This window comes from Ambystoma mexicanum, chromosome 2p, assembly GCF_040938575.1.
Source record: "Ambystoma mexicanum isolate Mex_15411 chromosome 2p, UKY_AmexF1_1, whole genome shotgun sequence".
Taxonomy (NCBI): Eukaryota; Metazoa; Chordata; class Amphibia; order Caudata; family Ambystomatidae; genus Ambystoma; species Ambystoma mexicanum.
The window spans coordinates 903,469,588-903,496,443 of record NC_090923.1 but is presented as its reverse complement, the minus strand read 5'-3'; the positions used below and the strand labels follow the sequence as shown (position 1 = coordinate 903,496,443).

At 42.2% G+C, this 26,856-nt stretch overlaps 1 protein-coding gene across 3 annotated transcripts in view; it reads left to right on the top strand.

Annotated features, from left to right (window-relative positions):
- LOC138566889 (galectin-4-like) overlaps positions 1-26,856 on the top strand; it is a 341,874-nt gene that overhangs the window by 161,761 nt on the left and 153,257 nt on the right. For all 3 annotated transcript variants that reach the window (XM_069644615.1, XM_069644614.1, XM_069644617.1), the window contains one exon: positions 20,926-21,121. In XM_069644615.1, coding sequence (XP_069500716.1) covers positions 20,926-21,121 — 196 coding nt within the window. The remainder of the gene's footprint in view (positions 1-20,925; positions 21,122-26,856) is intronic.

Sequence of the window (26,856 nt, the reverse complement as noted above, 5' to 3'; positions counted from 1 at the left end):
ATAGACGACATAAACCTCTCGGCCATCCCATTGGCTTGCGGCCAGCGTGGTGTTATCTTCTCGTGTTTGAAACCTAAGTGCTTGGCGAATGTTGCAAAGTCATGCCCACAGAATGGCGGGCCATTGTCTGACTTGATGACATCTGGTATTCCCCATTCGCTCACGACTTCGTCGAAGACGGCCGCTCTTTGGGCGAAGGCTGTGGACGAAGATCTCTTTATGATTGAGAATCTTGAGTGTTCGTCAATAAATAAAAGTAGGTATTCCCCCGATTCTAGGGGTCCATAAAAGTCCACTGACACTTTTTTCCACAGGTGTTCTGGAATCTGTGTCGGCTGTAGGGGTACGGGCGCTTCAGCTCTGGCCGGGCATTGACACGCCATGCAGTTCCTTACCCACCGGTCCACTAAAGCGTCAGGGAAGGGGAACCACACGCGGCAGCGTAGTTGCCGTTTGGTATTGTCCGCTCCTCGGTGTCCTTCGTGGGCTGTCTTGATCATGTCTGACCGTAGAGCGGCTGGAACACCAGTCTGCACCCTCTGAGGAGTATAGTTTTGTCTTTCACGGCTAGCTCCGTGTGAACTTTTGCTAGCCTCTCTAGTTCATCTCTGGTTGCACCGGGATGTGTTGTGAGTGCCCTCCTGTAGTCTTTCCACTTGTTGTGTTCGATGAGGTCAATCGCCAGGGCCATGGATGGATCGGCTGCTGATGCCAGGGTGATGGCTTCCAATGATATCGCTGGGGGCAGCGCGTTCGTGGTGACATAGCCTATGTATTCCATATCACCTGGTCTCGGTGTTGGCTTTCCTGTGGGGTGTCTGGACAAATAGTCAGCTGGGTTGTGTTCACCCCCCGGGCGATGGATGATCCGCTAGTCGTATACTTGTAAGCAAATGCCCCACTGTTCAATTCTGGGGGGCATCTTTGTTCGTGGGTTCCCGAACAGCAAAAGTAGGGCCTGATGGTCGGTGATAAGGGTGAAACTTTTTCCTATTATGAAATTGTGAAAGTGTTCACATGCCCAGACTGCCTCTAGGCTCTCTTTTTCTGCTTGGGAGTATGCGGACTGGGGGGATGCCAATGCCCTGCTGGCGTATGCCACAACGTGTCTTGGGTGGGTGTCAACTCCATTGGTCTGAGCGAGTATGGCTCCCAGTCCTACCGGGCTTGCATCAACCACTATTTCGGTGTACCAGTCCGGGTCGAAATAGGCAAGTTTCCTGGCTTCCGCCAAGGATTGTTTGATGGTGTCGAATGCTTCTTGGCATTCTGCTGTCCATGCGAAAAGCATGTCCTTTTGGAGTAGCTTCCGAAGTGGTTCGGTGATTGTGGCGTAATGCGGTATATACCTCACACAGTATCCTGCCATGCCAAGAAATTACCTGACGTCCGCGATTTGTCTCGGTTCTTGAAGGTTGAAAATTGTGGCAACTTTTTCGGGGTCTGGGGTCATTCCGCCTGCGGAGGAAAATGTGTCCGAAGAATGTTTATTTGGCTTTGCTGAACAGGCACTTGTCAACATTTAGGGTGAGGCCTGCATCTTGGATGGCCTTGCACGTGGCGCGAAGGGCGACGTCATGTTCCTCTTTCGACTTCCCATACACAAGAATGTCGTCACTATAGTTCAGTGCTCCTCGTATTGGCCGAATGATCTGTCTGATGGCTTCGTGGAAAATTTCTGCGACTGATGATATGCCGAAATTTAAGCGCTTGTAGCGGAAGAGCCCGTCATTTATTCCTCTCAACTCTGGGTGGAGAACCATCTGGTGGTACCCTTGATTTAGGTCAAGTTTGGAGAAGAGAGTGGACTTGTTTAGTTGGACTATCATATCCTCAATTTTCGGGCCTGGGTGCCGCTCTCGCTGGATGGAGGTACTAAGCATGGGCTAATTAGAAATGACAGCACTTGGTAAATATGCATAGCTTATCCCATGTTGTGACTTCCCCATGAGTATATAACCATATGGTTATACCCACTGGACACATCTCCCATTTGCACTGCTCATTACAGTCGAATAATGATTTGCCCAGGATTACCTAAAAGTGTCAGGCAGGCTCAAGACTTTCCGAATTTTGATCTGAAATTTTAAGGGTTGTCACGTTTTTAATGTCAATTTACTCATGGCGTGGCTATTAGTTCAGCTTGTGCTGGACTTTACCTTCTGTTGTCCAGCTTCCCCCTCCCTGTGGCTGGAGAAATGTGCAGGGGGGAGTTGAGGGATTGCATAAACCAAACCTCCTCATCACTATTGGCCCTGGCTGGGCAGTAAATTGAGGGTCAAGGGACAAAGTTTAGAGGGTTGGATGTCTCATGGGGGTGGGACCAATGAATAATCTCCATCATTCTTATGCAGTAGTGGTAATGCCTGGTGAATTTGACAGAAAGGGTTTCGAGCATCTCAGGCCCTGCTTGTACTTGGGGTATACAGTTTGAATAGCCTTGAAACATAATTGAAGAAACCCAAATGAAATGGAACATAATGCTCATTTAATTTACAGAAAATAAGAATGAGGAAACAGATTTAACATGGTGTTGTTTTATTCAGAATAAGGATACATTATGGAAAGGAATACGCCCTCCAAGGTCGTAGGTTGCAAATTAGCAATATAAAGGTGTCAAGAGGATACATCAAGGTTGATGCACGTTTAGGCTGGGGTGGTCGGGTACTTACATGTGGTGGTTTATTACCAGATATACGCAGCATTACATGGCACTGAATGTTTTCTTTCAGGTTTAAGAGGCTGTGTTTGACATATGTTGACAGCCATTAAGGTTGGGTTTAGCCACATTAAGGGTCTGGCGCTTGAGGTGAGGTTGAAGGAGGAGTTCAGGGCGGGTGAGGGGTTTTCGTGGATCTCCACACTTACTATTGCATACATAATGGTTGCTCATCACCTAGTGTCATTTACCAGTGCATCTACAGACTCCCTGTATCTTTCCTGCCTCTTCGCTCCTTTCCCTTCGCCTTTCTTCTCAGGGTGCCTTTAGTGGCTGCGTGGGTGCTAGGTGGGAAATGGGCATAATACGTCAAATACTTCAACCATAGAACATGACGGGAGAGTTTTGAAACGCATGGCCGTCATATAATACCCATAACTTTGAATGTGGGTCCCTGGTTTCGTGGCATTGTACAGGATGAAGAGAGTAGGGGAGAATTATACCAGTTGCTACAGGTAATGCGACTTCCAAATTCCTTAATTTATTTGGAATTTTGCACAGGTTGGAGTGTATGTGACTCTAATGATTCAGACTAATAAGTGTGCCAAGGGCACCAGGGTTATTAGATAAGGCGAGCTTTTAAGAATGATAATTCATGGGGTAGTTATTCTCCACCGACTTTAATCCACAAAAAATGGGTTTCCCACTTATTGGCTAGGGTTAACACATTTTAGAGTGGGGGAAAATTTGGGTTTGGAAAATGAAAAGAAAAACGTGCACAGAAATGGCGTGAGTTTATTGTATATAAATGAACGAGATTAGTATATAGAGCAACATTATTATTAATTAGTTGATAAGTTACATATTGAGGGGTAGGGAATCTATGCAATTATACTCATTGTATCCAAATTGCATTGTGTGATATTTAGATTGCATTGACAGGCCTCTCTCCCACTATACAGGTCTCTCAAATCTAGCAGGGGTTCTATGTCCAAACTGAATTGTGTGATATTTAGATTGCATTGATAGACCTCTATCCCACTATACAGGTCTCTCAAACTTAGCAGGGGCTCTGTCTCCAAATTGCATTGTGTGATATTTAGATTGCATTGATAGGCCTCTCTCCCACTATACAGGTCTCTCAAATCAAGCAGGGGTTCTATGTCCAAACTCCATTGTGTGATATTTAGATTGCATGGATAGGCCTCTCTCCCACTATACAGGTCTATCAAAATCTAGCAGGGGTTCTCTGTCCAGACTGCATTGTGTGATAGTTTAGATTGCATGGATAGGCCTCTCTCCCACTATACAGGTCTATCAAAATCCAGCAGGGTTTCTGTGTCCAGACTGCATTGTGTGATATTTAGATTGCATTGATAGGCCTCTATCCCACTATACAGGTCTCTCAAACTTAGCAGGGGCTCTGTCTCCAAATTGCAATGTGTGATATTTAGATTGCATTGATAGGCCTCTCTCCCACTATACAGGTCTCTCAAATCTATAATGGTTTCTATGTCCAAACTGCATTGTGTGATATTTAGATTGCATGGTTAGGCCTCTCTCCCACTATACAGGTCTATCAAAATCTAGCAGGGGTTCTACGTCCAGACTGCATTGTGTGATATTTAGATTGCATTGATAGGCCTCCAATCTACATTGTATGATATCTAGACTACATTGATAGGCCTCTCTCCCACTATACAGGTCTCTCAAATCTAGCTGGGGTTCTATGTCCAAACTGCATTGTGTGATATTTAGATTGCATTGATAGGCCTCTCTCCCACTATACAGATCTATCAAAATCTAGCAGGGGTTCTGTGTCCAGACTGCATTGTGTGATATTTAGATTGCATTGATAGGCCTCTATCCCACTATACAGGTCTCTGAAACCTAGCAGGGGCTCTATCTCCAAATTGCATTTTGTGATATTTAGATTGCATTGATAGGCCTCTCTCCCACTATACAGGTCTCTCAAATCTAGCAGGGGTTCTATGTCCAAAAGGAATTGTGTGATATTTAGATTGCATTGATAGACCTCTATCCCACTATACAGGTCTCTCAAACTTAGCAGGGGCTCTGTCTCCAAATTGCATTGTGTGATATTTAGATTGCATTGATAGGCCTCTCTCCCACTATACAGGTCTCTCAAATCTAGCAGGGGTTCTATGTCCAAACTGAATTGTGTGATATTTAGATTGCATTGATAGACCTCTATCCCACTATACAGGTCTCTCAAACTTAGCAGGGGCTCTGTCTCCAAATTGCATTGTGTGATATTTAGATTGCATTGATAGGCCTCTCTCCCACTATACAGGTCTCTCAAATCAAGCAGGGGTTCTATGTCCAAACTGCATTGTGTGATATTTAGATTGCATGGATAGGCCTCTCTCCCACTATACAGGTCTATCAAAATCTAGCAGGGGTTCTGTGTCCAGACTGCATTGTGTGATATTTAGATTGCATTGATAGACCTCTATCCCACTATACAGGTCTCTCAAACTTAGCAGGGGCTCTGTCTCCTAATTGCATTGTGTGATATTTAGATTGCATTGATAGGCCTCTCTCCCACTATACAGGTCTCTCAAATCTAGCAGGGGTTCTATGTCCAAACTGAATTGTGTGATATTTAGATTGCATTGATAGGCCTCTCTCCCACTATACAGGTCTCTCAAATCTAGCAGGGGTTCTATGTCCAAACTGAATTGTGTGATATTTAGATTGCATTGATAGACCTCTATCCCACTATACAGGTCTCTCAAATTTAGCAGGGGCTCTGTCTCCAAATTGCATTGTGTGATATTTAGATTGCATTGATAGGCCTCTCTCCCACTATACAAGTCTCTCAAATCAAGCAGGGGTTCTATGTCCAAACTGCATTGTGTGATATTTAGATTGCATGGATAGGCCTCTCTCCCACTATACAGGTCTATCAAAATCTAGCAGGGGTTCTCTGTCCAGACTGCATTGTGTGATAGTTTAGATTGCATAGATAGGCCTCTCTCCCACTATACAGGTCTATCAAAATCCATCAGGGTTTCTGTGTCCAGACTGCATTGTGTGATATTTAGATTGCATTGATAGGCCTCTATCCCACTATACAGGTCTCTCAAACTTAGCAGGGGCTCTGTCTCCAAATTGCAATGTGTCATATTTAGATTGCATTGATAGGCCTCTCTCCCACTATACAGGTCTCTCAAATCTATAATGGGTTCTATGTCCAAACTGCATTGTGTGATATTTAGATTGCATGGATAGGCCTCTCTCCCACTATACAGGTCTATCAAAATCTAGCAGGGGTTCTACGTCCAGACTGCATTGTGTGATATTTAGATTGCATTGATAGGCCTCCAATCTACATTGTATGATATCTAGACTACATTGATATGCCTCTCTCCCACTATACAGGTCTCTCAAATCTAGCTGGGGTTCTATGTCCAAACTGCATTGTGTGATATTTAGATTGCATTGATAGGCCTCTCTCCCACTATACAGATCTATCAAAATCTAGCAGGGGTTCTGTGTCCAGACTGCATTGTGTGATATTTAGATTGCATTGATAGGCCTCTATCCCACTATACAGGTCTCTCAAACCTAGCAGGGGCTCTATCTCCAAATTGCATTTTGTGATATTTAGATTGCATTGATAGGCCTCTCTCCCACTATACAGGTCTCTCAAATCTAGGAGGGGTTCTATGTCCAAACTGAATTGTGTGATATTTAGATTGCATTGATAGACCTCTATCCCACTATACAGGTCTCTCAAACTTAGCAGGGGCTCTGTCTCCAAATTGCATTGTGTGATATTTAGATTGCATTGATAGGCCTCTCTCCCACTATACAGGTCTCTCAAATCTAGCAGGGGTTCTATGTCCAAACTGAATTGTGTGATATTTAGATTGCATTGATAGACCTCTATCCCACTATACAGGTCTCTCAAACTTAGCAGGGGCTCTGTCTCCAAATTGCATTGTGTGATATTTAGATTGCATTGATAGGCCTCTCTCCCACTATACAGGTCTCTCAAATCAAGCAGGGGTTCTATGTCCAAACTGCATTGTGTGATATTTAGATTGCATGGATAGGCCTCTCTCCCACTATACAGGTCTATCAAAATCTAGCAGGGGTTCTGTGTCCAGACTGCATTGTGTGATAGTTTAGATTGCATGGATAGGCCTCTCTCCCATTATACAGGTCTATCAAAATCCAGCAGGGTTTCTGTGTCCAGACTGCATTGTGTGATATTTAGATTGCATTGATAGGCCTCTATCCCACTATACAGGTCTCTCAAACTTAGCAGGGGCTCTGTCTCCAAATTGCATTGTGTGATATTTAGATTGCATCGATTGGCCTCTCTCCCACTATACAGGTCTCTCAAATCTAGCATGGGTTCTATGTCCAAACTGCATTGTGTGATATTTAGATTGCATGGATAGGCCTCTCTCCCACTATACAGGTCTATCAAAATCTAGCAGGGTTTCTGTGTCCAGACTGCATTGTGTGATATTTAGATTGCACTGATAGGCCTCCAATCTGCATTGTATGATATCTAGACTACACTGATAGGCCTCTCTCCCACTATACAGGTCTCTCAAATCTAGCAGGGGTTCTATGTCCAAACTGAATTGTGTGATATTTAGATTGCATTGATAGACCTCTATCCCACTATACAGGTCTCTCAAACTTAGCAGGGGCTCTGTCTCCAAATTGCATTGTTTGATATTTAGATTGCATTGATAGGCCTCTCTCCCACTATACAGGTCTCTCAAATCTAGCAGGGGTTCTATGTCCAAACTGAATTGTGTGATATTTAGATTGCATTAATAGACCTCTATCCCACTATACAGGTCTCTCAAACTTAGCAGGGGCTCTGTCTCCAAATTGAATTGTGTGATATTTAGATTGCATTGATAGGCCTCTCTCCCACTATACAGGTCTCTCAAATCAAGCAGGGGTTCTATGTCCAAACTGCATTGTGTGATATTTAGATTGCATGGATAGGCCTCTCTCCCACTATACAGGTCTATCAAAATCTAGCATGGGTTCTGTGTCCAGACTGCATTGTGTGATAGTTTAGATTGCATGGATAGGCCTCTCTCCCACTATACAGGTCTATCAAAATCCAGCAGGGTTTCTGTGTCCAGACTGCATTGTGTGATATTTAGATTGCATTGATAGGCCTCTATCCCACTATACAGGTCTCTCAAACTTAGCAGGGGCTCTGTCTCCAAATTGCATTGTGTGATATTTAGATTGCATTGATAGGCCTCTCTCCCACTATACAGGTCTCTCAAATCTACAATGGGTTCTATGTCCAAACTGCATTGTATGATATCTAGACTACACTGATAGGCCTCTCTCCCACTATACAGGACTCTCAAATCTAGCAGGGGTTCTATGTCCAAACTGAATTGTGTGCTATTTAGATTGCATTGATGGGCCTCTCTCCCACTATCCAGGTGTATCAAAATCTAGCAGGGGTTCTGTGTCCAGACTGCATTGTGTGGTATTTAGATTGCATTGATAGGCCTCTATCCCACTATACAGGTCTCCCAACCTTGCAGGGACTCTGTCTCCAAATTGCATTGTGTGATATTTAGATTGCATGGATAGGCCACTCTCCCACTATACAGGTCTCTCAAATCTAGTAGGGGTTCTTTGTCCAAACTGCATTGTGTGATATTTAAATTGCATGGATAGGCCTCTCTCCCGCTATACAGGTCTATCAAAATCTAGCAGGGGTTGTGTGTCCAGACTGCATTGTGTGATATTTAGATTGCATTGATAGGCCTCTATCCCACTATTCATGTCTCTCAAACCTAGCAGGGTCTCTGTCTCCAAATTGCATTGTGTGATATTTTGATTGCATTGATAGGCCTCTCTCCCACTACACAGGTCTCTCAAACCCAGCAGGGGTTCTATGTCCAAACTGCATTGTGGGGTATTTAGATTGCATGGATGGGCCCCTCTCCCACTATACAGGTCTATCAAAATCTAGCAGGGGTTCTGTGTCCAGACTGCATTGTGTGATATTTACATTACATTGATAGGCCTCTCTCCCACTATACAGGTCTCAAACATTTAGCAGGCGTTCTGTGTCCAAATTACACTGTGTGATTGTAGATTGCTACAAACCTCACTGTAGTAACTCCTCAGAAAGTGTGAACAATCTCATCCTGTACCGTAGTTGAACCTAGAAAGTGTGCTTTGATAGGCCTCTCTCCCACTATACAGGTCTCTGAAATTCCGGCAGGGGGTCCACTCTTAAATTCCATTGTATAATATCCAGGTTGCATACCTAGGCCTCTCTCCCACTACACAGATCTCTCAATCTAGCAGGGGTCCTATTTGGAAATTGCATTGTACGAAACTAAGGTTTGCATCAATAGACAGTCAGCTACTCCTATAAGGACTTTATAGTTACCAGCTATACCCCTCCTAAAACAACTTAGGCAGCCCACGTCAGCAAACCTCAGAGACCCACATTAGGGTTACCCATTGGGATACCCGAACCTAACAACCCAGCAAACCCCACCGTACCCGAGACAACGACTGACTGAACTTGCCATCAATATTAACTGACAACATCCCATACAGACCAAGCCCAAATCCCCCACCAGACAATCTTCATCGACGAAAGCAAATAAGGGCAACAAAATCGCTTGCACTCAAAATGCTGTGCAAAGGACCTGGACCAAAGGAAAGACAAAGAGCAGAAGGAACAAACACAACCAAACACTACAGAGGATCCACAGCTACACAGCACACTCCGAAAAACAGGAACAACAACCAAACCAACGCAGAGAGAAGAGAGAAATCACACTACCTAACTCCTTACCTCGCAAACAACCAATCACCTGCGCGAGCCAAACCAACCCACGAACCAACAGCAGAACACAAACACAACCACGCAGAAGAGGAACAGGCAAAACAAGAACCAACAAGAACACAATCGACGCAATAACACCGCACTTCACAAAAGCAGAGGAATCACAACGAACACCCCCAAAATGGGAAGAAGACCCAGATGAGAACACCCCAACCAGATATCAACCTGGAAAAAAACCTCAACGTCAATCAGAGGACAACACAGACAATCAAGCAGAAGCCAAATGCCAGCTTCAAACTCCGCTGCAACCTAATCAACGCAAGATCCATGTCAAAACATTCAACTGAGATCTTTGACATTCTCTGCGACAACAACATTGACATCCTATTCATCACAGAAACGTGGCTTGACGAAAACTACAAAATCACACTCCAAAGTTGCCTCCCAACCAACTTCAAATGCCTTCAGGTAAACAGGAAAAATAAAAAAGGAGAAGGCCTTGCGATGGCATTCAAAGAATACCTGAAAATAAAAACAGACAAACCTCTCAACATCCTCAACTGCGAAACCATGGTCATACAACTATCAGTGAACCCTAAAACTAACATCACATTCATTCTGGTGTACAGACCACCGACATACGACGCATCCTTCGTCGACAACTTCATAGAAGCCATCACCAACCTAGCCCTCAAACATGAATATCTAATAATCCTGGGGGACTTCAACATCTGGTTTGAAGAAAAACACGCCAGCTCCCAAAACTCACTAACTGGACAGCTAACAACCATGAAACTACAACAGTTGGTCAAAGGAGCAACACACTCAGCAGGACACACCCTCGATGGAATCTTTGCACAAAGAAAAAACTTATCACCACAGCACCACCGATACAAATACTGTGGAGCGACCACCTCATCATCCCATTCATGATAACACTACCGACACAAGTCCGCACCCAGCCACCCAAGCTCGCAGCCATCACAAAAAGGAACTGGAAAACTGTCAAAACAAGCAACATAATGGAACAACTAGAGATTACCAAACCCCCAACTACAGAACTAGAGATGGCTGACCTAGACGGGAAAGCAGAGCTACTACACAGGTGGATTGCTGATACAATTGAAAACATTGCCCCAGAAAAACCATTCACTCCCTCGAGAAAAAGGGCAATGGCAAAATGGTTCACCCCGCTACTAAGAACGATGAAAAAGAACAAGAAGATAGAACTGGAATGGAGAAAAGAATACAACCATGACAAGAAAATATTGTTCCAGAAACAAATCCGTGCATGCAAGAAGGAAATAGAAAAAGCGAAGAGGAGGCATTATGATGACAGAATCACCAATGCCAGCAACACACAGAAAGAAATGTTCAACATCATTAAGGAAATAAGAAACCCACCTGGCTGCGACAATACTCCAATCCCCTCAGAGAAACTCTGCAACGACCTGGCAGACCATTTCAAGAATAAAATCAACTACATCCGACAAATCATCCAAAACAAACCAACCAATCATCATAACACTCAACCAACCGGACCTAAAGAAGAGCCACAACACAAACTCAAAAACTTCCCTGAAATATCAGCTGAGGCATTCGCAAAGCTGGTAAAACAGAGCAAGAAAGCAGGATCACCCATGGATCCCTGCCCCCGACATCTACAAAGCAATCCTTACACAAAGAACACCATCAGAATATTTCAGAAACCTCCTAAACCTCTCCCTCGAAACAGGGACAGTACCAAGATCCTTCAAATCAGCAGATATCAAACCACTTTTAAAAAACACAAGTGGTGATGTGGAAGACCTCCAACTACAGACCAATTTCAAACATTCCCTACCCGGCGAAACTCCTAGAAACCTATGTATACAAAGTAACCCAAGAATATGTAGAAGAACACCACCTGCTGGACCAAGCACAAGTCGGTTTCAGACCCGCCAGAGGAACAGAATCAGCACTACTATCCATCTGGGACGAACTCAAGACAAACGCAGATTCAAACACAACCTCCGCCTTGATCCTGCTCGACCTCTCCACAGCCTTCGACACAGTCACCCTACAAATCGACTCCACAAGTTAATGACTGTGGAGTACCACAAGGATCCTCACTATCACCGCTATATTTCAACATATACCAGACTCCAGTAATCAGAATCTTCAGAAAACACAAAATCACATGCTACAACTACGCAGACGACACCCAAATTATCTACAAAATCGAAGATAATCAAACCGACCACTCAACCCTAATCGAATGTCTAAAAGAAGTCTTTAACTGGATGAGCGCCAACAACTTGAAAATCAACCCAGGAAAGACAGAAATCATGATCATATCCAATAATCAAGAGAACACCACCTGCATTCCATGACCAACGGAATTAGGAACCGTGCCAACGCCATCTAAGGTAGTAAAAAACTTGGGAGTCCTAATGGACAACAACCTAAAAGTCAAGAAATGCTTCTTCCTGATTCACACAACAAAAAGAATTCTACTTTTCCTCTCCTTCACCCACAAAACACTCACAATGGTTGCCCTCATCATGTCAAGAATCGACTACGCAAACAGCCTCTACCTCGGGATGCCAGAATACCTCATGAAGAAACTACAACGCATCCAAAATACAGCAGCCAGACTCCTCCTCAAACTGTCCAGAAGAGACCACATCACTCCAGCGCTAAAAATACTACACTGGCTTCCAATCAAACAGTGCATCACTTTCAAAACAATGTTCATAACGCACAGGGCAATCAGCGGACAGGGAGCTGAATTTCGGCAAAAGAAAGTAACAATCTACAAGCCAACGAGACCTCTCAGATCAACCAGCAAAATCCGCCTAGAACTAAAACCAAACCTTAAGAAAATCTAGGAGGATCCTCCTTCTACCACCTTGCTGCAAAAACCTGGAACACCATCCCTAAAGAAATAAGAAACACCAAAGACCACCTATAGTTCAGAAAACTACTAAAAACCTGTCTCTTCAATACCACTGACACAACCTGAACAATTATAAAACGACAAACAGGAAAGACACAGAACAGGATGACAGAAACTAGGATGAGAAAGGCAACACCAGAACCGACCAAGGAAAACCCCACATTAACGAGAGACCAGAAAAATCTCATAAAACACAGACTGCCACCGCGAGGACAAGTATAATCCCACCAAATTAGATTGAGACTGAAACACAAACTCATGCTTACCATGGTAACAGACAGATCGGACCGATATGGGCAGGACTAAACTCTTAACATGGTCTATGATTATGGGTGGGCAACTAGTGGGAAGGCCTCAAGGGTGTCGACAGGTCACAGATCTAGATGAAGAGCTGGAAATGCTCGCGCACCCCACCTTGAGAAATACAAGCCTAGCGCCTTGCTCCCAAACAGCCAGGCCAAGTCTACCAACCCGCTAACAATTTCACCCCTCTGCATACACCTCTCAAACTCTAAACTAATACAACCAAAACCTATAAGCACAAGAACCCGCACAAACTTCACTACACAGCAACAACAAAACAAACCACACATAGACTCACACAACAGCACATGGCGTCTGCCAACCAGGAAACACCCCAAGCCCAAGCCAGCAGTGTTAACCGGGCTGCGGCTGCCAACAGGACATCACTGCTCCCTTGCACTTTTCCCACTTATCCCCACTAACTTTCCACCGCAAACCCCTGCCCTCTTTATTTCAGAACGGCCAGAGCGCCAGGGGACCACTCCGGTGGTGATAGTGCACGGTATAAATATCCTTTAACATTAACATTGTCCTAGGGATCCAGGGAGAAGTAGGCTTGTTTTAGTGAAGGTGAACACAGTTAAATTACCTGTTCTCAATCTCAGTTCAGCTCTGAGTTATAGTATGTTTTTTAAGTTAGGTTTAGTTAATTTTATTTTCACACATGTTTTGTTTATGGTAAAATGTTTGCTTTATTTTCTTTCTATCTCAGTATTTAGTTTTGGTTTGACCAAGGACTTTACATTAAATATGACAGTAACAAGTAATCCGATTATTGATTCTTTCAAGATTGTGTCTTGGAACATAAATGGCTTAAACAACCCTATTAAAAGGAAATAAATAGTGTCGCATTTGAAACATCTGAAAGCAGATTATTATTCTTTTACAAGAGACGCACTTGACAGATGCAGAGGCTACCAAATTTGAGAAAGAGTGGTCTGGTCAGATGTTTCATTCCACACATTCTTCAAGCTAAAGAGGAGTGTCGACATTGTTTAAAAAGAATTTCCAGGGAACTATTGTAGGTTCTAAGGCAGGTACTGAGGGTCATTGGTTAACAGTTACAATCCAAGCCCAAGAGTTGGATCTATGCTCCTAATATTATCAGTGGTCAATTGTTTAGTGGATTGGGCCGTTGCTTATTAGATACAGGTGGAAAGAACCTGTTGGTGGGAGGGGACTTTAATCTGGTGGTGGACCCAGATTTGGATAGAAATAGTCAGATGGTTAGGGATGGAAGGAAAAAAGATAGAGAGGCGTTGAAGTTGTTAATGCATGATTTTGGTTTGACGGATGTTTGGAGATTGGAACACCGAACAGGGAGGGAGTATACTTTCCATTCGGGTGCCCATAACATCTATTCGAGTATAGACATTGTTGACATACGGAACCGTGACACAAAATGTTGTGAGCAGCGAGATTGAGGGCATCGTTATCTCAGATCATGCGCCCATCAAATTAGAACTTTCACTCAGTTACTCATCAGGCAAAACAAGAATTTGGAGATTGAACACCACAATTTTGAGAGAGGAAGAATTAAGGAATATTCTAGTGGAGGAGGTGGAGGAATACATTAAAACTAATTTGAATGGGGAAGTGGGGATTGATACTGTTTGGGAAGGTTTTAAATGTGTGATGCATGATGTGGCTATTAGAGTGTCTGGAATTTAAAAAAGGAAGAGAGATGAGGAAGTGAAAGATCTTAATATCTCAATTGAAAACATGGAAAAGGAATTAATGGGCTCTTCTGATAAAGGGAAACAGATGAAGTTGATGGAATTAAAATATGATTTAAACAAAATTCTTAGTGAGAAGGCAGAGTTTGCAATCTTCAAGGTGAAATGCAGATACTATGAAGGGGGAGAGAAATGCAGGAGATTATTGTCTCACAGTTCGAGAGTAAGAGAAGCAAATAGAACAGTTGGTGCAATTAAAAAAGATCAAGGGGTTACTAGGGGCCCGAATAAAATAAAAGAGATATTTAAACACTTCTATATGAATTTATACAGTGAGCCCACAAAGGTAGACCCGGATCATATGGACCAATTCTTAAAAAACTTTACAGATTAAAAAAATGACAGAGGATGAGAAAGAATATCTAGATTCAGAAATATATTTCAAAGAGGTCCAAAAAGCTATGTGGAGCTTGAATTTGGGGAAATGTCCGGGGCCAGATGGTCTACCAGCAGAGTTTTATCGTGCAATACCAGAAAATGTTCTGATTCTGATGAGCCACATTTTGTAAATTGTAAAATAAAGGGAATTTCACCACTGACGCTAAGACACACAACAATATCCCTCTTGCTTAAACAAGGTTGTCCAGAGCTGGAGCCAAGAAGTTATAGACGTATTAGTTTAATCAATTCGGACAGCAAAGTATTATCCAAAATCTTGGCTAATAGACTGGAGAAGGTACTCCCAAGGTTAATACATCCCAACCAGGAAGGCTTTATAAAGGGTAGAGTTTCAGCTTCAAACATGCAGAGGTTGTTACTTACCAAGGAAGAATGCCAGATGTTGAAGATAGAATCAGTGGCCTTGTCCCACAATGCTGAAAAAGCTTTTGATCGAGTAAGATGGGAATTCTTGTTGAGAACGATGGTGAGGATGAATTTTGGATCTGAATACCTGAGTTGGATTTGAGTGCTCTATGAAGACCCTACTGCAGAGATTAATACAAATGGGAAAATATCTGGAAAATTTGAGCTGCAACGTGGGACGCATCAAGGTTGCCCTTTGTCCCCATTACTCTTTGTGATTTAGATGGAAACACTGACGGAGGCAATAAGAGCAGATGATAAGATTGTTGAAATTAACTATAATGGGGTTTCTCAAAAGCTCTGTCTATACGCCGATGATTTGCTAGTGGTTATTCAAGATCTCACATCATCAATCTCGGCACTGATGAAGTTGATTGAGGAATTTGGCTTGATATCGAATTGTAAGATGAATTGGTCCTAATGAGAGGCTCTGCCCTGTACTTACTCAGCAAGCAGTCTACTGACAAGCAACTTTGGCTTCAGATGGTGCCCATTCAAGATGAAATACTTGGGCATATGGATCCTGAAGAATACTGGGGAAATGATGAGCCTAAATATGGACCTGACAATGCAAAAAATAATATTGGAAATGGAACGATGGGAGCCGCGTAACAAAAAAGTGCCACAACAAACAGCTACCCACCTATACACGCCTTAGATGTGCTTGGTTGTAAAAAGTGCTACTTAACATGTCGGTCAATAGATCCAGGCATAGAGAATAGAGATGAACATTTTAATCAATATATATAAAAACATTTGGAACATTTTCCATGTAAGACAATAGACAAAAATGCATTTTGATAACGTACAAAGAAAAAAATCACATAAAAAACAAACTCATGTGACGGTCATGTTTTTCAATAATTGAACGGAACCACAAATTTCATAGAGTGGCAACATTGTGATGTTAGTAATAATGTGTGGTAAACACATAATGATTTTTATAATCTTTAAATGATAATTGCTAGTCCTTGACTCCGTCGACACAGAGGAATGTGTTTCTGGGAAACAGTGATGATGCTTGGAGAAAATCTATGGCCGATTTTAACCGCTAATAGAAGTATACTGATCCCGTACAATGTTGCCACTCTATGAAATTTGTGGTTCCGTTCAATTATTGAAAAACATGACCGTCACATGAGTTTGTTTTTTATGTGATTGTTTTCTTTGTACGTTATCAAAATGCATTTTTGTCTATTGTCTTACATGGAAAATGTTCCAAATGTTTTTATATATATTGATTAAAATGTTCATCTCTATTCTCTATGCCTGGATCTATTGACCGACATGTTAAGTAGCACTTTTTACAACCAAGCACATCTAAGGCGTGTATAGGTGGGTAGCTGTTTGTTGTGGCACTTTTTTGTTACGCGGCTCCCATCGTTCCATTTCCAATATTATTTTTTGCATTGTCAGACACCTTAGCTCTAACTATTTGTATTTCACGATGGGAGCCGCTCAATTTGTCAATAGGAGGCAAGGTAAATGCTATAAAAATTATGTTAACACCAACGGTTCCCCTCCCGGTGAAGAAATCAATATGGATAGCATACTACAATCTTTTCTATGGAATAAAAAGGTTCCAAGCCTGAAACTGTGGAAACTACAACTACAGGTCAACAGAGGAGGATTGAACATTCAGAACTTTGAGCATTGCCGTCAAGCGTTCATGCTGCAACATGTTATGCCATTCATAATAGAAAAATAATATGAATGGGCAATTGCGGAGGCAAAAAGGGCAGTTCCGTTGAACACATGGGCGATCTTATCAACTTCCAATATAGAACGTGGGACTCTCTCTGTCTTAACAGAATCTTTGAGATCTACCTGGAGGGCATATGAATTTACATCAAAGTTGAGACGAGGTAGAACCAGCACTTCCTCAATCTGACTGAATCCAGTAATCAAGATAAATAACAAAACTATATTCAGGATATGTTGGTTAGCAGCTGGTATCAAGAAAATCGAAGATTTATTTGAAGGAGAAAGGTGGAAAACATTCAGAGAGCTGAAAGTAGAATACAACTTGACTGCACGTATGGAGAATATAGGAGTTTGAAAAAGGCAGTGAATATGCCGACATTAGACAATTCAGTTAATGAATACTGTTAAGAAAATAGGCAGTAGCGAAAACATGACATCTAAGATGTATAACATGTTATGCAGGTTCTCAGAAGGAAATACTAAGATCCTGGATACATGGATGGCGTGCCTGTTAGAAGTAATGACACAAAATAGATGGGAAACGTTGTGTGGAAACTTCAAAAGAATGTCTTTAAACATAGGAGAGAGGGCACGTCAAGTTAAGATCCTGAACAGAGTGTTTTGGACACCGGCTCGAATGCATAAGCAAGGTTTAATTATGGCAGACATTTGTTGGAGTTGTGGTCATGTCAAGGAACAATGGAACACATGTTCTGGGAGTGTCACAAGGTGAGATATTTTTGGAGTGGAATTGCCATTCTGATGAACAGAGTGCTGAAGTAGAATCTGGGTTTGGACTTTTAGACACTGATCCTGGGGGAAACCACGATACTGGAGGACTTGAAACACCATCAAATAACCTGGGTTTTAAAAGGGGCTTTTGTGGCAAAAAAACTACTCTTGCGAAACTGGAAGTCAACAAGTTTTTTGACATGGAATACTTAGATGGAAGAAATATACACTACTTGTAACCGTGAAAAGGTGTTTTTTCAATGCAAAAGAAAGAGTCATTGTTTCAAAGAATTTGGGGGGCCTTCTTAAGCTTGGATCTGGAAGGAACATGTGTCCCACTGAGAAGTTTGCCTCTAAGATAAGTAACTCTTTCTGATATTTCATATTTGTGTAAACTGGTCGTGTAGTTTTATATATACATTGAGTATTGGTATTTGATTAATGTGAATCTGACTATTGAATGTTATTATACCTTGCTGTCTTGTTTTTTTTGTTTTTTTGTTCTCTCTCTTCCTACCTTACTTCAATGTTACGTATGGTCATTACATCGCAATTGATTGTTGGGGATGGGTCTAAATTATGTACATTGTTTTAAAATTGGGGGATTTTACGTATATCTGTGTAAGTTATAGTATTTTACTTGTCTGTTGGACATTTCTGAATAAAATGGTTAAATAAAAATAAAAAACATATTACATTGGCAACATCATACTCTCCCAGTAAACAGCAAAGCCAAGATCAAGGTACATGTAATTCAGACTTTGTCAATGGTTTGCATAGAAGATCAGTGCAATAAAATACTATGATGGGCGTGAACTGCTTTCATCTATTCACAATGATTTTGGAGCCACCCTGTGAGTTAATGCATGATTGCATTATTACGGAGGCTTGTTGAAAGTTGCATTGTTAGTATTTATCACATCAATCTTAGCGGTTGCCAAGCACCAGCCCTTTCATCAAATGACCCATTTGTTGTGATTCACAAGAACAAGGTTGTATTACGTAAAAATCTTACGTTTACATCTAGTGTGATCTCCCTTTTGATATGAATCTAACAACTGAGTTACACGTCGTTATTAAAAACCCAAGGTCGGTTGCAGAAAGAAATTTGCCCACGAACACTTGTGTACCAGCGAGATAGAAATAAAATATCAATATCAATACGTTGAATGTAGGAAGAGATTTTGGATTTACCTTCACACCCAACATTCCCTGGCACCTAGTTTAATAATAGGGATGGAGTCTAAAATACCCAGGAAACAGTTATGGAGCTATTAGAAGAACTGCGACTCTCAAATAAGCACCAGAAAACCCTCTGAGACGAAAATTCAATGAGAATCTTGGGAAATTATATATTTGGGAAATGCAAGAAGCAAACCACAGCCAAGACTCAACAAATTTGCCAGGAAATCCTCACGTCATATCATGAAAATTGCGCTGCCCAAAGCAGAAAAATACAAGCCACAATTTCTCCCAAAGGGCATATGTTCTGTCATGCCATATTAGCACTTTTACAAATGCGCCCCATTCACACCATTTTACAGCAAATCCTTATGCATGTAACGTTCTTTACTGTGCACGATGCATTTCTGCATACATACTTAATTCCCTGGCCTATCGGCCACTTCCCATACCATGTGAAGAAAAGTACGCCAAACAAACCTATTTATAATGAGATATAGCATGCCATGGATGGAAAGCATCTTCACGGTCTACCGACTTACGGCCGGATTCACAGAGCCTTTTCCTATGGGATTGCGCCATAGGAACGCTTCTGTGAATCAGGCTCTTAGACTCACCAACTCCTGCATGTATCATAAATGGGTATTGTCGACAAATGTGTTAAGCTGTCCCCTGCTGTTGGGACCCATGGGAGCACAAACATTCAGCATTTGGACCAGGGCCTACAGAGATCAATGAAGTGGCATCATGCCAGGCATTCACCCACTGCTGGCGGCTTATGTGTTATCGCACAGCCCATGTTCACAGATCTCCTTACACCTGACCTTCTTGAGTTCAATAACCTCTATTCTACTCTTGCTTGACCTTGTATCTTAATTACAAGGACACCTGCTAGCACTGCCACTCTTTTGTTTATCTTTAATGAAATCTTAACAAGACCTCTAAACTAATCTCTACTGCACTGCCTCTCTACTTCCATCCCATGCCTGGTTTCTCCGCCACGCAACTTCTTTTAAAATATATTTGTTCAGTCTTGTACCCCATGCACTTACAAAAGTGGTGCATCCATCGTGCAGCCCTTCCTCAAGTATCTGTGCCTGCTGTTTTCCTTGTTCGCTGTCAACCGTAAAGGACCTTGCATCTTTTTCCTTCCCACTGATGAGCACTTTATTTATTTATTTATTTTATTTATTTGAATTTATAAAGCGCACTACAGCTCATAGGCATCGAGGCGCAATGAAGGACAAGTATGGAAGTTTGATTCAGGGTTAAATGCATGCGGCCCAAGAGGTTACTTAATGCAGAGTGATCAGTTACATTTACAGGAAAACAAACAATGTGTACAGAAGATTACGAACAAGCATGAGGAAACATTTCATACAAAGAGCCTGGTTTTGATAGCTTTCCTGAAAGCTGAGTGAGAGTCAATCTGGTGGAGTCCCGGTGGGAGGGAGTTTCAGTAGGTAGCAGCCATATTAGGGAAGCTAGTGCCACCCGCCCGCACTCAGTGTGTGATGGGTGCCGTTATTCTGTTGGAATACGCAGCTCTCGACGGTCTGGAGGTGGTGTGGGGGACAATTCTGTGGGCTAGGTAGGGGGGGCCACAGGAAATAGGATGTCTTTCTGCATCTTCCGCCGTTGGGGGTGTCATCAGCAGAGAGCCTTCACTCCTGTATCCTACATTCATGCAAGAGAAAGAAAGGATGTGAGGTCCCTCTGTGAGAGGGGAAGGCAGCTAGGAGATGCAGCGTGGGCTGCATCCTATGAAACGAACTGGGCGCCCATGCAGGGAATACAGTTGGACATGAAGAACAGCGGGCATTGTGGCCCCATTACTGTGGGCAAGTGCTGCGCTGAAAGATTGTGGAGTTTGCCATTTCTGCAGGCTATTCGCTCTAATTTGCATTTGTACTTTTTCGGCACAACGCCCCATGTACATAGCACCGCATCCCCACCCATGCTGGCTGATGATGACAATGTCTACATGTGCATGCATTTCCTCATGTATACGTTATGTGCTCTTTGTTTTTCTACTTTACAGGTTTGCCATTGACTTTGCGTGCAGCAATGGAGATATTGCCTTCCATTTCAACCCACGATTCGACGAGGGCGGGGTCGTGGTCTGCAACACATTCCAGCATCAACAATGGGGAAAAGAGGAGCGGAAGAACAACATGCCCTTCCAGCGGGGGATGTACTTTGAGATCATTGTCAACATCAAGAACCATTGCTTCCAGGTACCTTGTCCCTGCTCCCTTCTTTTAGACTAAACAAGGATTAGCTGTTCAATGTGTTCGTTACATGTCTTTACGTCGAATCCTTTATATTGAAATACCCATGTATCGAATCTTTAATCTTGAAAACTTTTATAGTGAATGCATTTTTTTATATTTTTTAATTTTTGTAGGGCCCCCCCCGAAGCCCCGTTTCCCACCTCTAAAAACCCATCCCAACCATTTCCCCCAAAATGTAACCTTTTACCCCACCCTAAATACATTCACTATAAAGGTTTTCAAGATAAAATATATGATATATGTGTATTTCGATATAAAGGATTCGCTATAAACGCTGTATACCAATTTGTTCTTGTCCCATCACTGGACAGGTTATATTGGGAGGTTTCCAGTCTGAGTGCATTCTCATTTTGTGGGCTCTGGTTAGAAACCAGGGATCGACTTGAGATCAACTTGAGAACTTGAGATCCTGAGACTGGCACCAGTAAATAAGTGCTTAATTCCTTACACGGGATGAAGAGGTGAGGATACATTTTGGCCCATTCACTATGCACACTTTCTACAGAAGGATTAACCACGTGGGCATCCATCCCCAGGCCTCTCTGGGGAAATATGACTTGATAGTTGGAATAGAGTTCTGTCGCCATATTTATGAAATCTGGGGCCTATGTGAATTCATTACTTGCTAAACTAAAGCGAGGGTGAGTCGCATGCGAGGATACATGAGTCTTTCTCTTTGTCCATCTTGTTGTTACCCTTTCTAAAGCATCATTCAAGTGGTGAAGGTCTTCATAGAAGAAAGTTGCTGTCACCCTTTTCTTCTTTTGAGCCAACAACAAATGAGGATGTCTCACGTTGTTGTTTAGGGTGAACCCCAGAGTAAATGCTATGTCACACATGCTTGCTGTCTTAGAGGGAAATATATGAGCCAGTCATTGTCAGCTGTTCCAAATTCTTCCCCATTTGTCAGCACAGCATTATTCCTCTTATAAGAAATTACCTAACAAAATTTCCAGACGAACGACTACGAACAACTTTCCTAAGAGCTTGCTTGAATGTCTTGAAGACGAAAGAAATCCTATTCCTCAGAAAGCAGTCGAAAGATAACTGTCGCTACTGTAATAGTTTGGAGAGCGAAACAGTGCGTCATCTACTCCTTCACTGTCCTGGCACAGATAAACTCAGAACAACTTACCTGCAACCACATGGACTCAAAAATGTGACCATAAGTGAAGAAGATTGGTGGAATAAGCTAATGAGTGGAGATTCCACGACCTTGACCCTGGCAACAGCCAAGTTCCTTGAAAGCTTGGAGTTGGAAGAAAACTCAATTGGGAACGAATAGAAAATTGATGATTTTAAAGAAGAAAAAAGCACACATGAAAAGTGTATCTGACGACACAAACAAGTTAGAGAGAGCTTCTACTTTTGCTTCAAACTTGCAAGCAAGAGAATGATTTTGTAAAAAATTGATATACAATTAAATACAAAACAAAAAAACAAAAACATTATTCCTCTTCCATCTGTGAGGTGGACCTCAATCATTAGCCAGTGCAACCTCCGTGTGGATACATTTGATATCTGTTGCTATGGTGAAGATGATGGGTTCTATATCTGGTTCTGAACCCTAATGAAAGAATTGCCTCTGGGGCAAGAATGAAATCTATCCTATAGTATATGTGATAAGTCAGACCACCGAATGTAGATTCTTCTTTTTCAGAAAAAAAGTCATAAAAACATCAAATACATGGGGGCTCCTGTGGATATGCCTACAACCCTACCACAGTTCTCTAGAAAGTGATCTACACACAATTGGGACTTTTTATATATACATTTTCATTTTTGGTCGAATGTTGGCAAAGCCAACCTGTTCAAAGTACTCCTATGTAGTTGTTGCATTCAGGTTCCTGTAACGATGTAGTGCAGTTTGTTTTGTTGTTGCCTTCCAGTAAAGCAATCAGGATTTTGTCTGACCTCACATGGCAGTGTAAGGTACACCCTGATTGGAGGACTACTCCTGTAACTCCATTCATACATTTCCATTGGTTCCTCCTCTCTCTCCGAGCCCCATACCTGGGAAAAGTGCAGGTATATAAATAGATACGTAATTAGTGTTACTGCATTGGACTATTCTCACCCCTAACCTCCTGCCTGCACATTTAGCCTATAATCAGTGACCCATTCAAACAGGTCACCTCTGGCCAGTTTTCTTATTTTGTACTGCAGGGTGCAAAGGAGAAGTATAAAGAGATGGCGGGAATCTCTTTACACCTCTCTTTTGCACTCTGCAGTGCAAATAGAGTAAATGCTGCCTGCCATGTGCGTACGGCAGGTGGCATTTACAATGATTTCCAATGTAACCCGCCTGCGATTCCATTGGAAATCATTGTAAACGCTGCCTTTCAGGTGCGCATGTCAGGCGACTTTTACAATTATTTGCACTGCAGAGTGTAAAAGAAGAGGTGTAAAGAGACTTCTGCCAGCTCTATAAACTTCTACCTTGCATTCTGCAATTGACGACAATTGACCAGGGAGGACCAAGTGGTCCCTTCCGGGCAATTATGTTTTTTTTAACAAAATGAGTTCCACAGGAGCTCATTTTTGAGTCTCCCGTGATAAGATGACAAACACACAGACGCTGCCCTGCCCTTGCTCCCTTCCCATCCCCCACCCGTTCACACCTGACTGAGTGCTTGATGAGTATCTAGGCTTACAGTTTCTTCCCCATCAAATGTAATTGGCATCACAACACCATCGTACTTTCCACGGAGAGAGCGACGTAGGCCTTCTTTCAAGCACATAGGCATTTGGGCCTCCATTGTTCTTTGTAACGTGTGGCTGTAGTGTGGAGCTTCTAACTGGTGTACCTATGATAGATTTGAAACATATGTCTCATTTGCTGCTGCTCCCAAAATCAACTGGGTCCCAGGCTTCAATCTGCTCTACCAATGTTTTTTTAATGTTTTCAATTACCTGTACATGTAACATCTATGTTATTTATTTGTTTTCATTCATCTCCTGCATTTTATTGGATGTGGTGTTATGAATACTAGTTATGAATACTATTTTTTGGGATGCAGGCACTAAGGACAGGATACTGTGAAATGCATTCAATATTTAAGTTGTTGCTTTATTTTGATTTAATCAGGGGGTTTTACAGAACTGCATATATTATTAATGTATGTATGATTACTTATTTTTATGAGATACATTAGAGAATTACAAGTCCCAGAAAACATGGGGAACATTGGTATGCACTACACACAACATACACGCATCTTGGGCTTGTATAGTCATTTGAGAAGGCATCCCATATTGTACACCGAAATGATCTACACTTCTTGATGATTCACACAGCAACACAATCCTCAGAGCCGTTGATCAGTTGAAGCTGCCCTTCTCCCGAGACCCTCCTGTCCCACCACTCTGTCATAACTGACGGCATACTCAGTGCCGAGGCATACACTTTTCATCCCGAGATGCAGCAATTTATCATGGGATTCTAGTGAATGTGTTCATTATTTATTGTTAATTATTTAATATTTATTATACATGCAACATCTGAGTCGATGCATGTGATGTAGATGTACTCTTGAATGTATTTATCATTTTAATATTTTTTTTATTGTTTAATCAAAAATAAGAGTTTTACAATAGTGGTGTCCATTCATATTTGTCTAAGTTGACTTGCTTTGATAGGTTCGTTTAGGCTTATTGTTTATATGTTGTTGCAACAGCGTTTCCGGCAAGTAACTGGTTTTCATTCAGCAGATTATTCACAATATGTTCCAGCATTTCTGCTGTGGTGATTTGCCAGCTAATTCTGTCGCCTCCTATGAGCCTGCACCACCACGTTTCTTCCTCTTTGTGTCTGTTCTTGCACATGAGATATGTAGCGCTGTTTTATTGCGCGAGTCTTGGAACAGACCATCAAGAGGTGACGCATTGTTTCTTGAGGTGGAGGCGAAATGTCATGACAAAAACGGCAACTGGATGTTTAGAAGTGTATTTTCCCTTTTGCCAGTTAGTTAACATCTCAGATTTGCCTGATCCATCTCACGTTTGATCATTTTGAAGATTTTCATTGCTGTCGGCCATTCTGCACTTCCTATACAGCATTAAAGCATTACAACTCACCATGCACTACATGGACTGAAGACTCAGCTCCCGTCTTATTGCAACTCCTGAGGTGGATCTCCAGAACGAGGCTTCTATTTTAGGCCAGATGTTCTTTGGGATAGTTGGCATGGCCTCAGTGCCATATGTTACAGCAGGCACCACCTTCATTTTGTAGAAGTTGATTATCGGTGTTAGCGAGAACTTCCTGAATTTTCTACCTATTGCCTTTGCCTGGGCAGCTAGTTTTTTAAATCTTTTCGTGAAGTACTTCTTGCATGGAAATTTCATTTTTCGAGCTGTCGAGTTGTACTCCTAGATACTTGAAGTTTTGGACAATCTCTATTTTTGAATGTCCAAGGAGCCATCTTGAGTCTTCACTTTTCTTTTTCTTTTTTTGCAGGATCAAGACTTTAGTTTTTTCTTAGTTAATTTCGAGGAAGTTTTCACTTGTGTAATGTAGAAGTCCATTGAGTTGCCGTTGCAATCCTATTGGTGTCTGGAAGAAGTCGACCGATCACTGTTTTTCCAATTTTTGGTGGGAAGGCGCGCGTCGTGTTTATAGTTTCTTGGAGGTCTGCTATGTAGGCTAGCAATAGAGCTGATGCCAGTGGGCATCCCTGTTTAACTCCCTGTGTGATTAGAATTTCAGCCGATAAGTCTCCTTCACGACTTAGGCGCAGCCTCACCGAGGTGTTATGATGAAGGGTGTGAATAGGAGCTAAAATGTCTTCTGGACTGTTCCAGTCTTTTAATTTCTTCCAAAGGCGGTGTCTTTTGATGCGGTCGAACGCTTGCATGAAGTCTACAAACACGACAAAAAGACGTTCACCAAATTGTAAGGCTTTGCTTTTCAAGATGCTGAATATCAAGATGTTTCCAGCTGTCGCTGCGTTTTTATTGAAGCCTGATTGCAGGTGGTTAGCAGAGGCGGCCCAGGTTTGAAACTTCTTTAAGAGTAAGGATCCGTAGACTTTTCCTATAGCGTCAATTAAAGCTATCGGCCAGAAGTTTAAGGGATCCTTTATGTCTCCTTTTTTGTAGATTGGAATTATCGTTGCTGTGGTCCATGATGAGGGCAGTGATCTCATGTCTGCACAGCGTCGTAAGATTACACTTAGCAAGTCAGCCCATTCTTTAGGGTCGCCTTAAGTTCAAAATTGGTGATCCCGTCAGGTCCAGGTGCGCTTGAGTTTTTCAACTTTTTGATGACCTCCAAGATGTCTTCTTTGTTTCAAGGTTAATCTACTCCAAGATGGTGTGCTGGAAATCCCGTGTTTTCAGTCGTAACGGATTTGAACACTATGGCAAAGTGATTTTCCCAGGTGATCTGATTAATGTTGTTTGGTAATGAGTTTTCCAGTGGGTTTTCTGTGGCTCTCAGTAGGGACCAGAAGTCTCTGGAGTTGTTTGTTATTAGCGCCTTTGTAATGTCTTCTGCGTCCATCTGATAGAGTTTGTTTCGATGAACTCGTACCCAAGCTTTGTACTCTGTTTTCAGATCTTTAGCTGCTACATTGACCTCTGATGTTGATTGCTCTTTTTTTGCTATCCTCATCCTTGCTAATATTTTTAGCAATACAGAATCCAACAGATTTTTTTTTTTGTTTACCAATACAGGA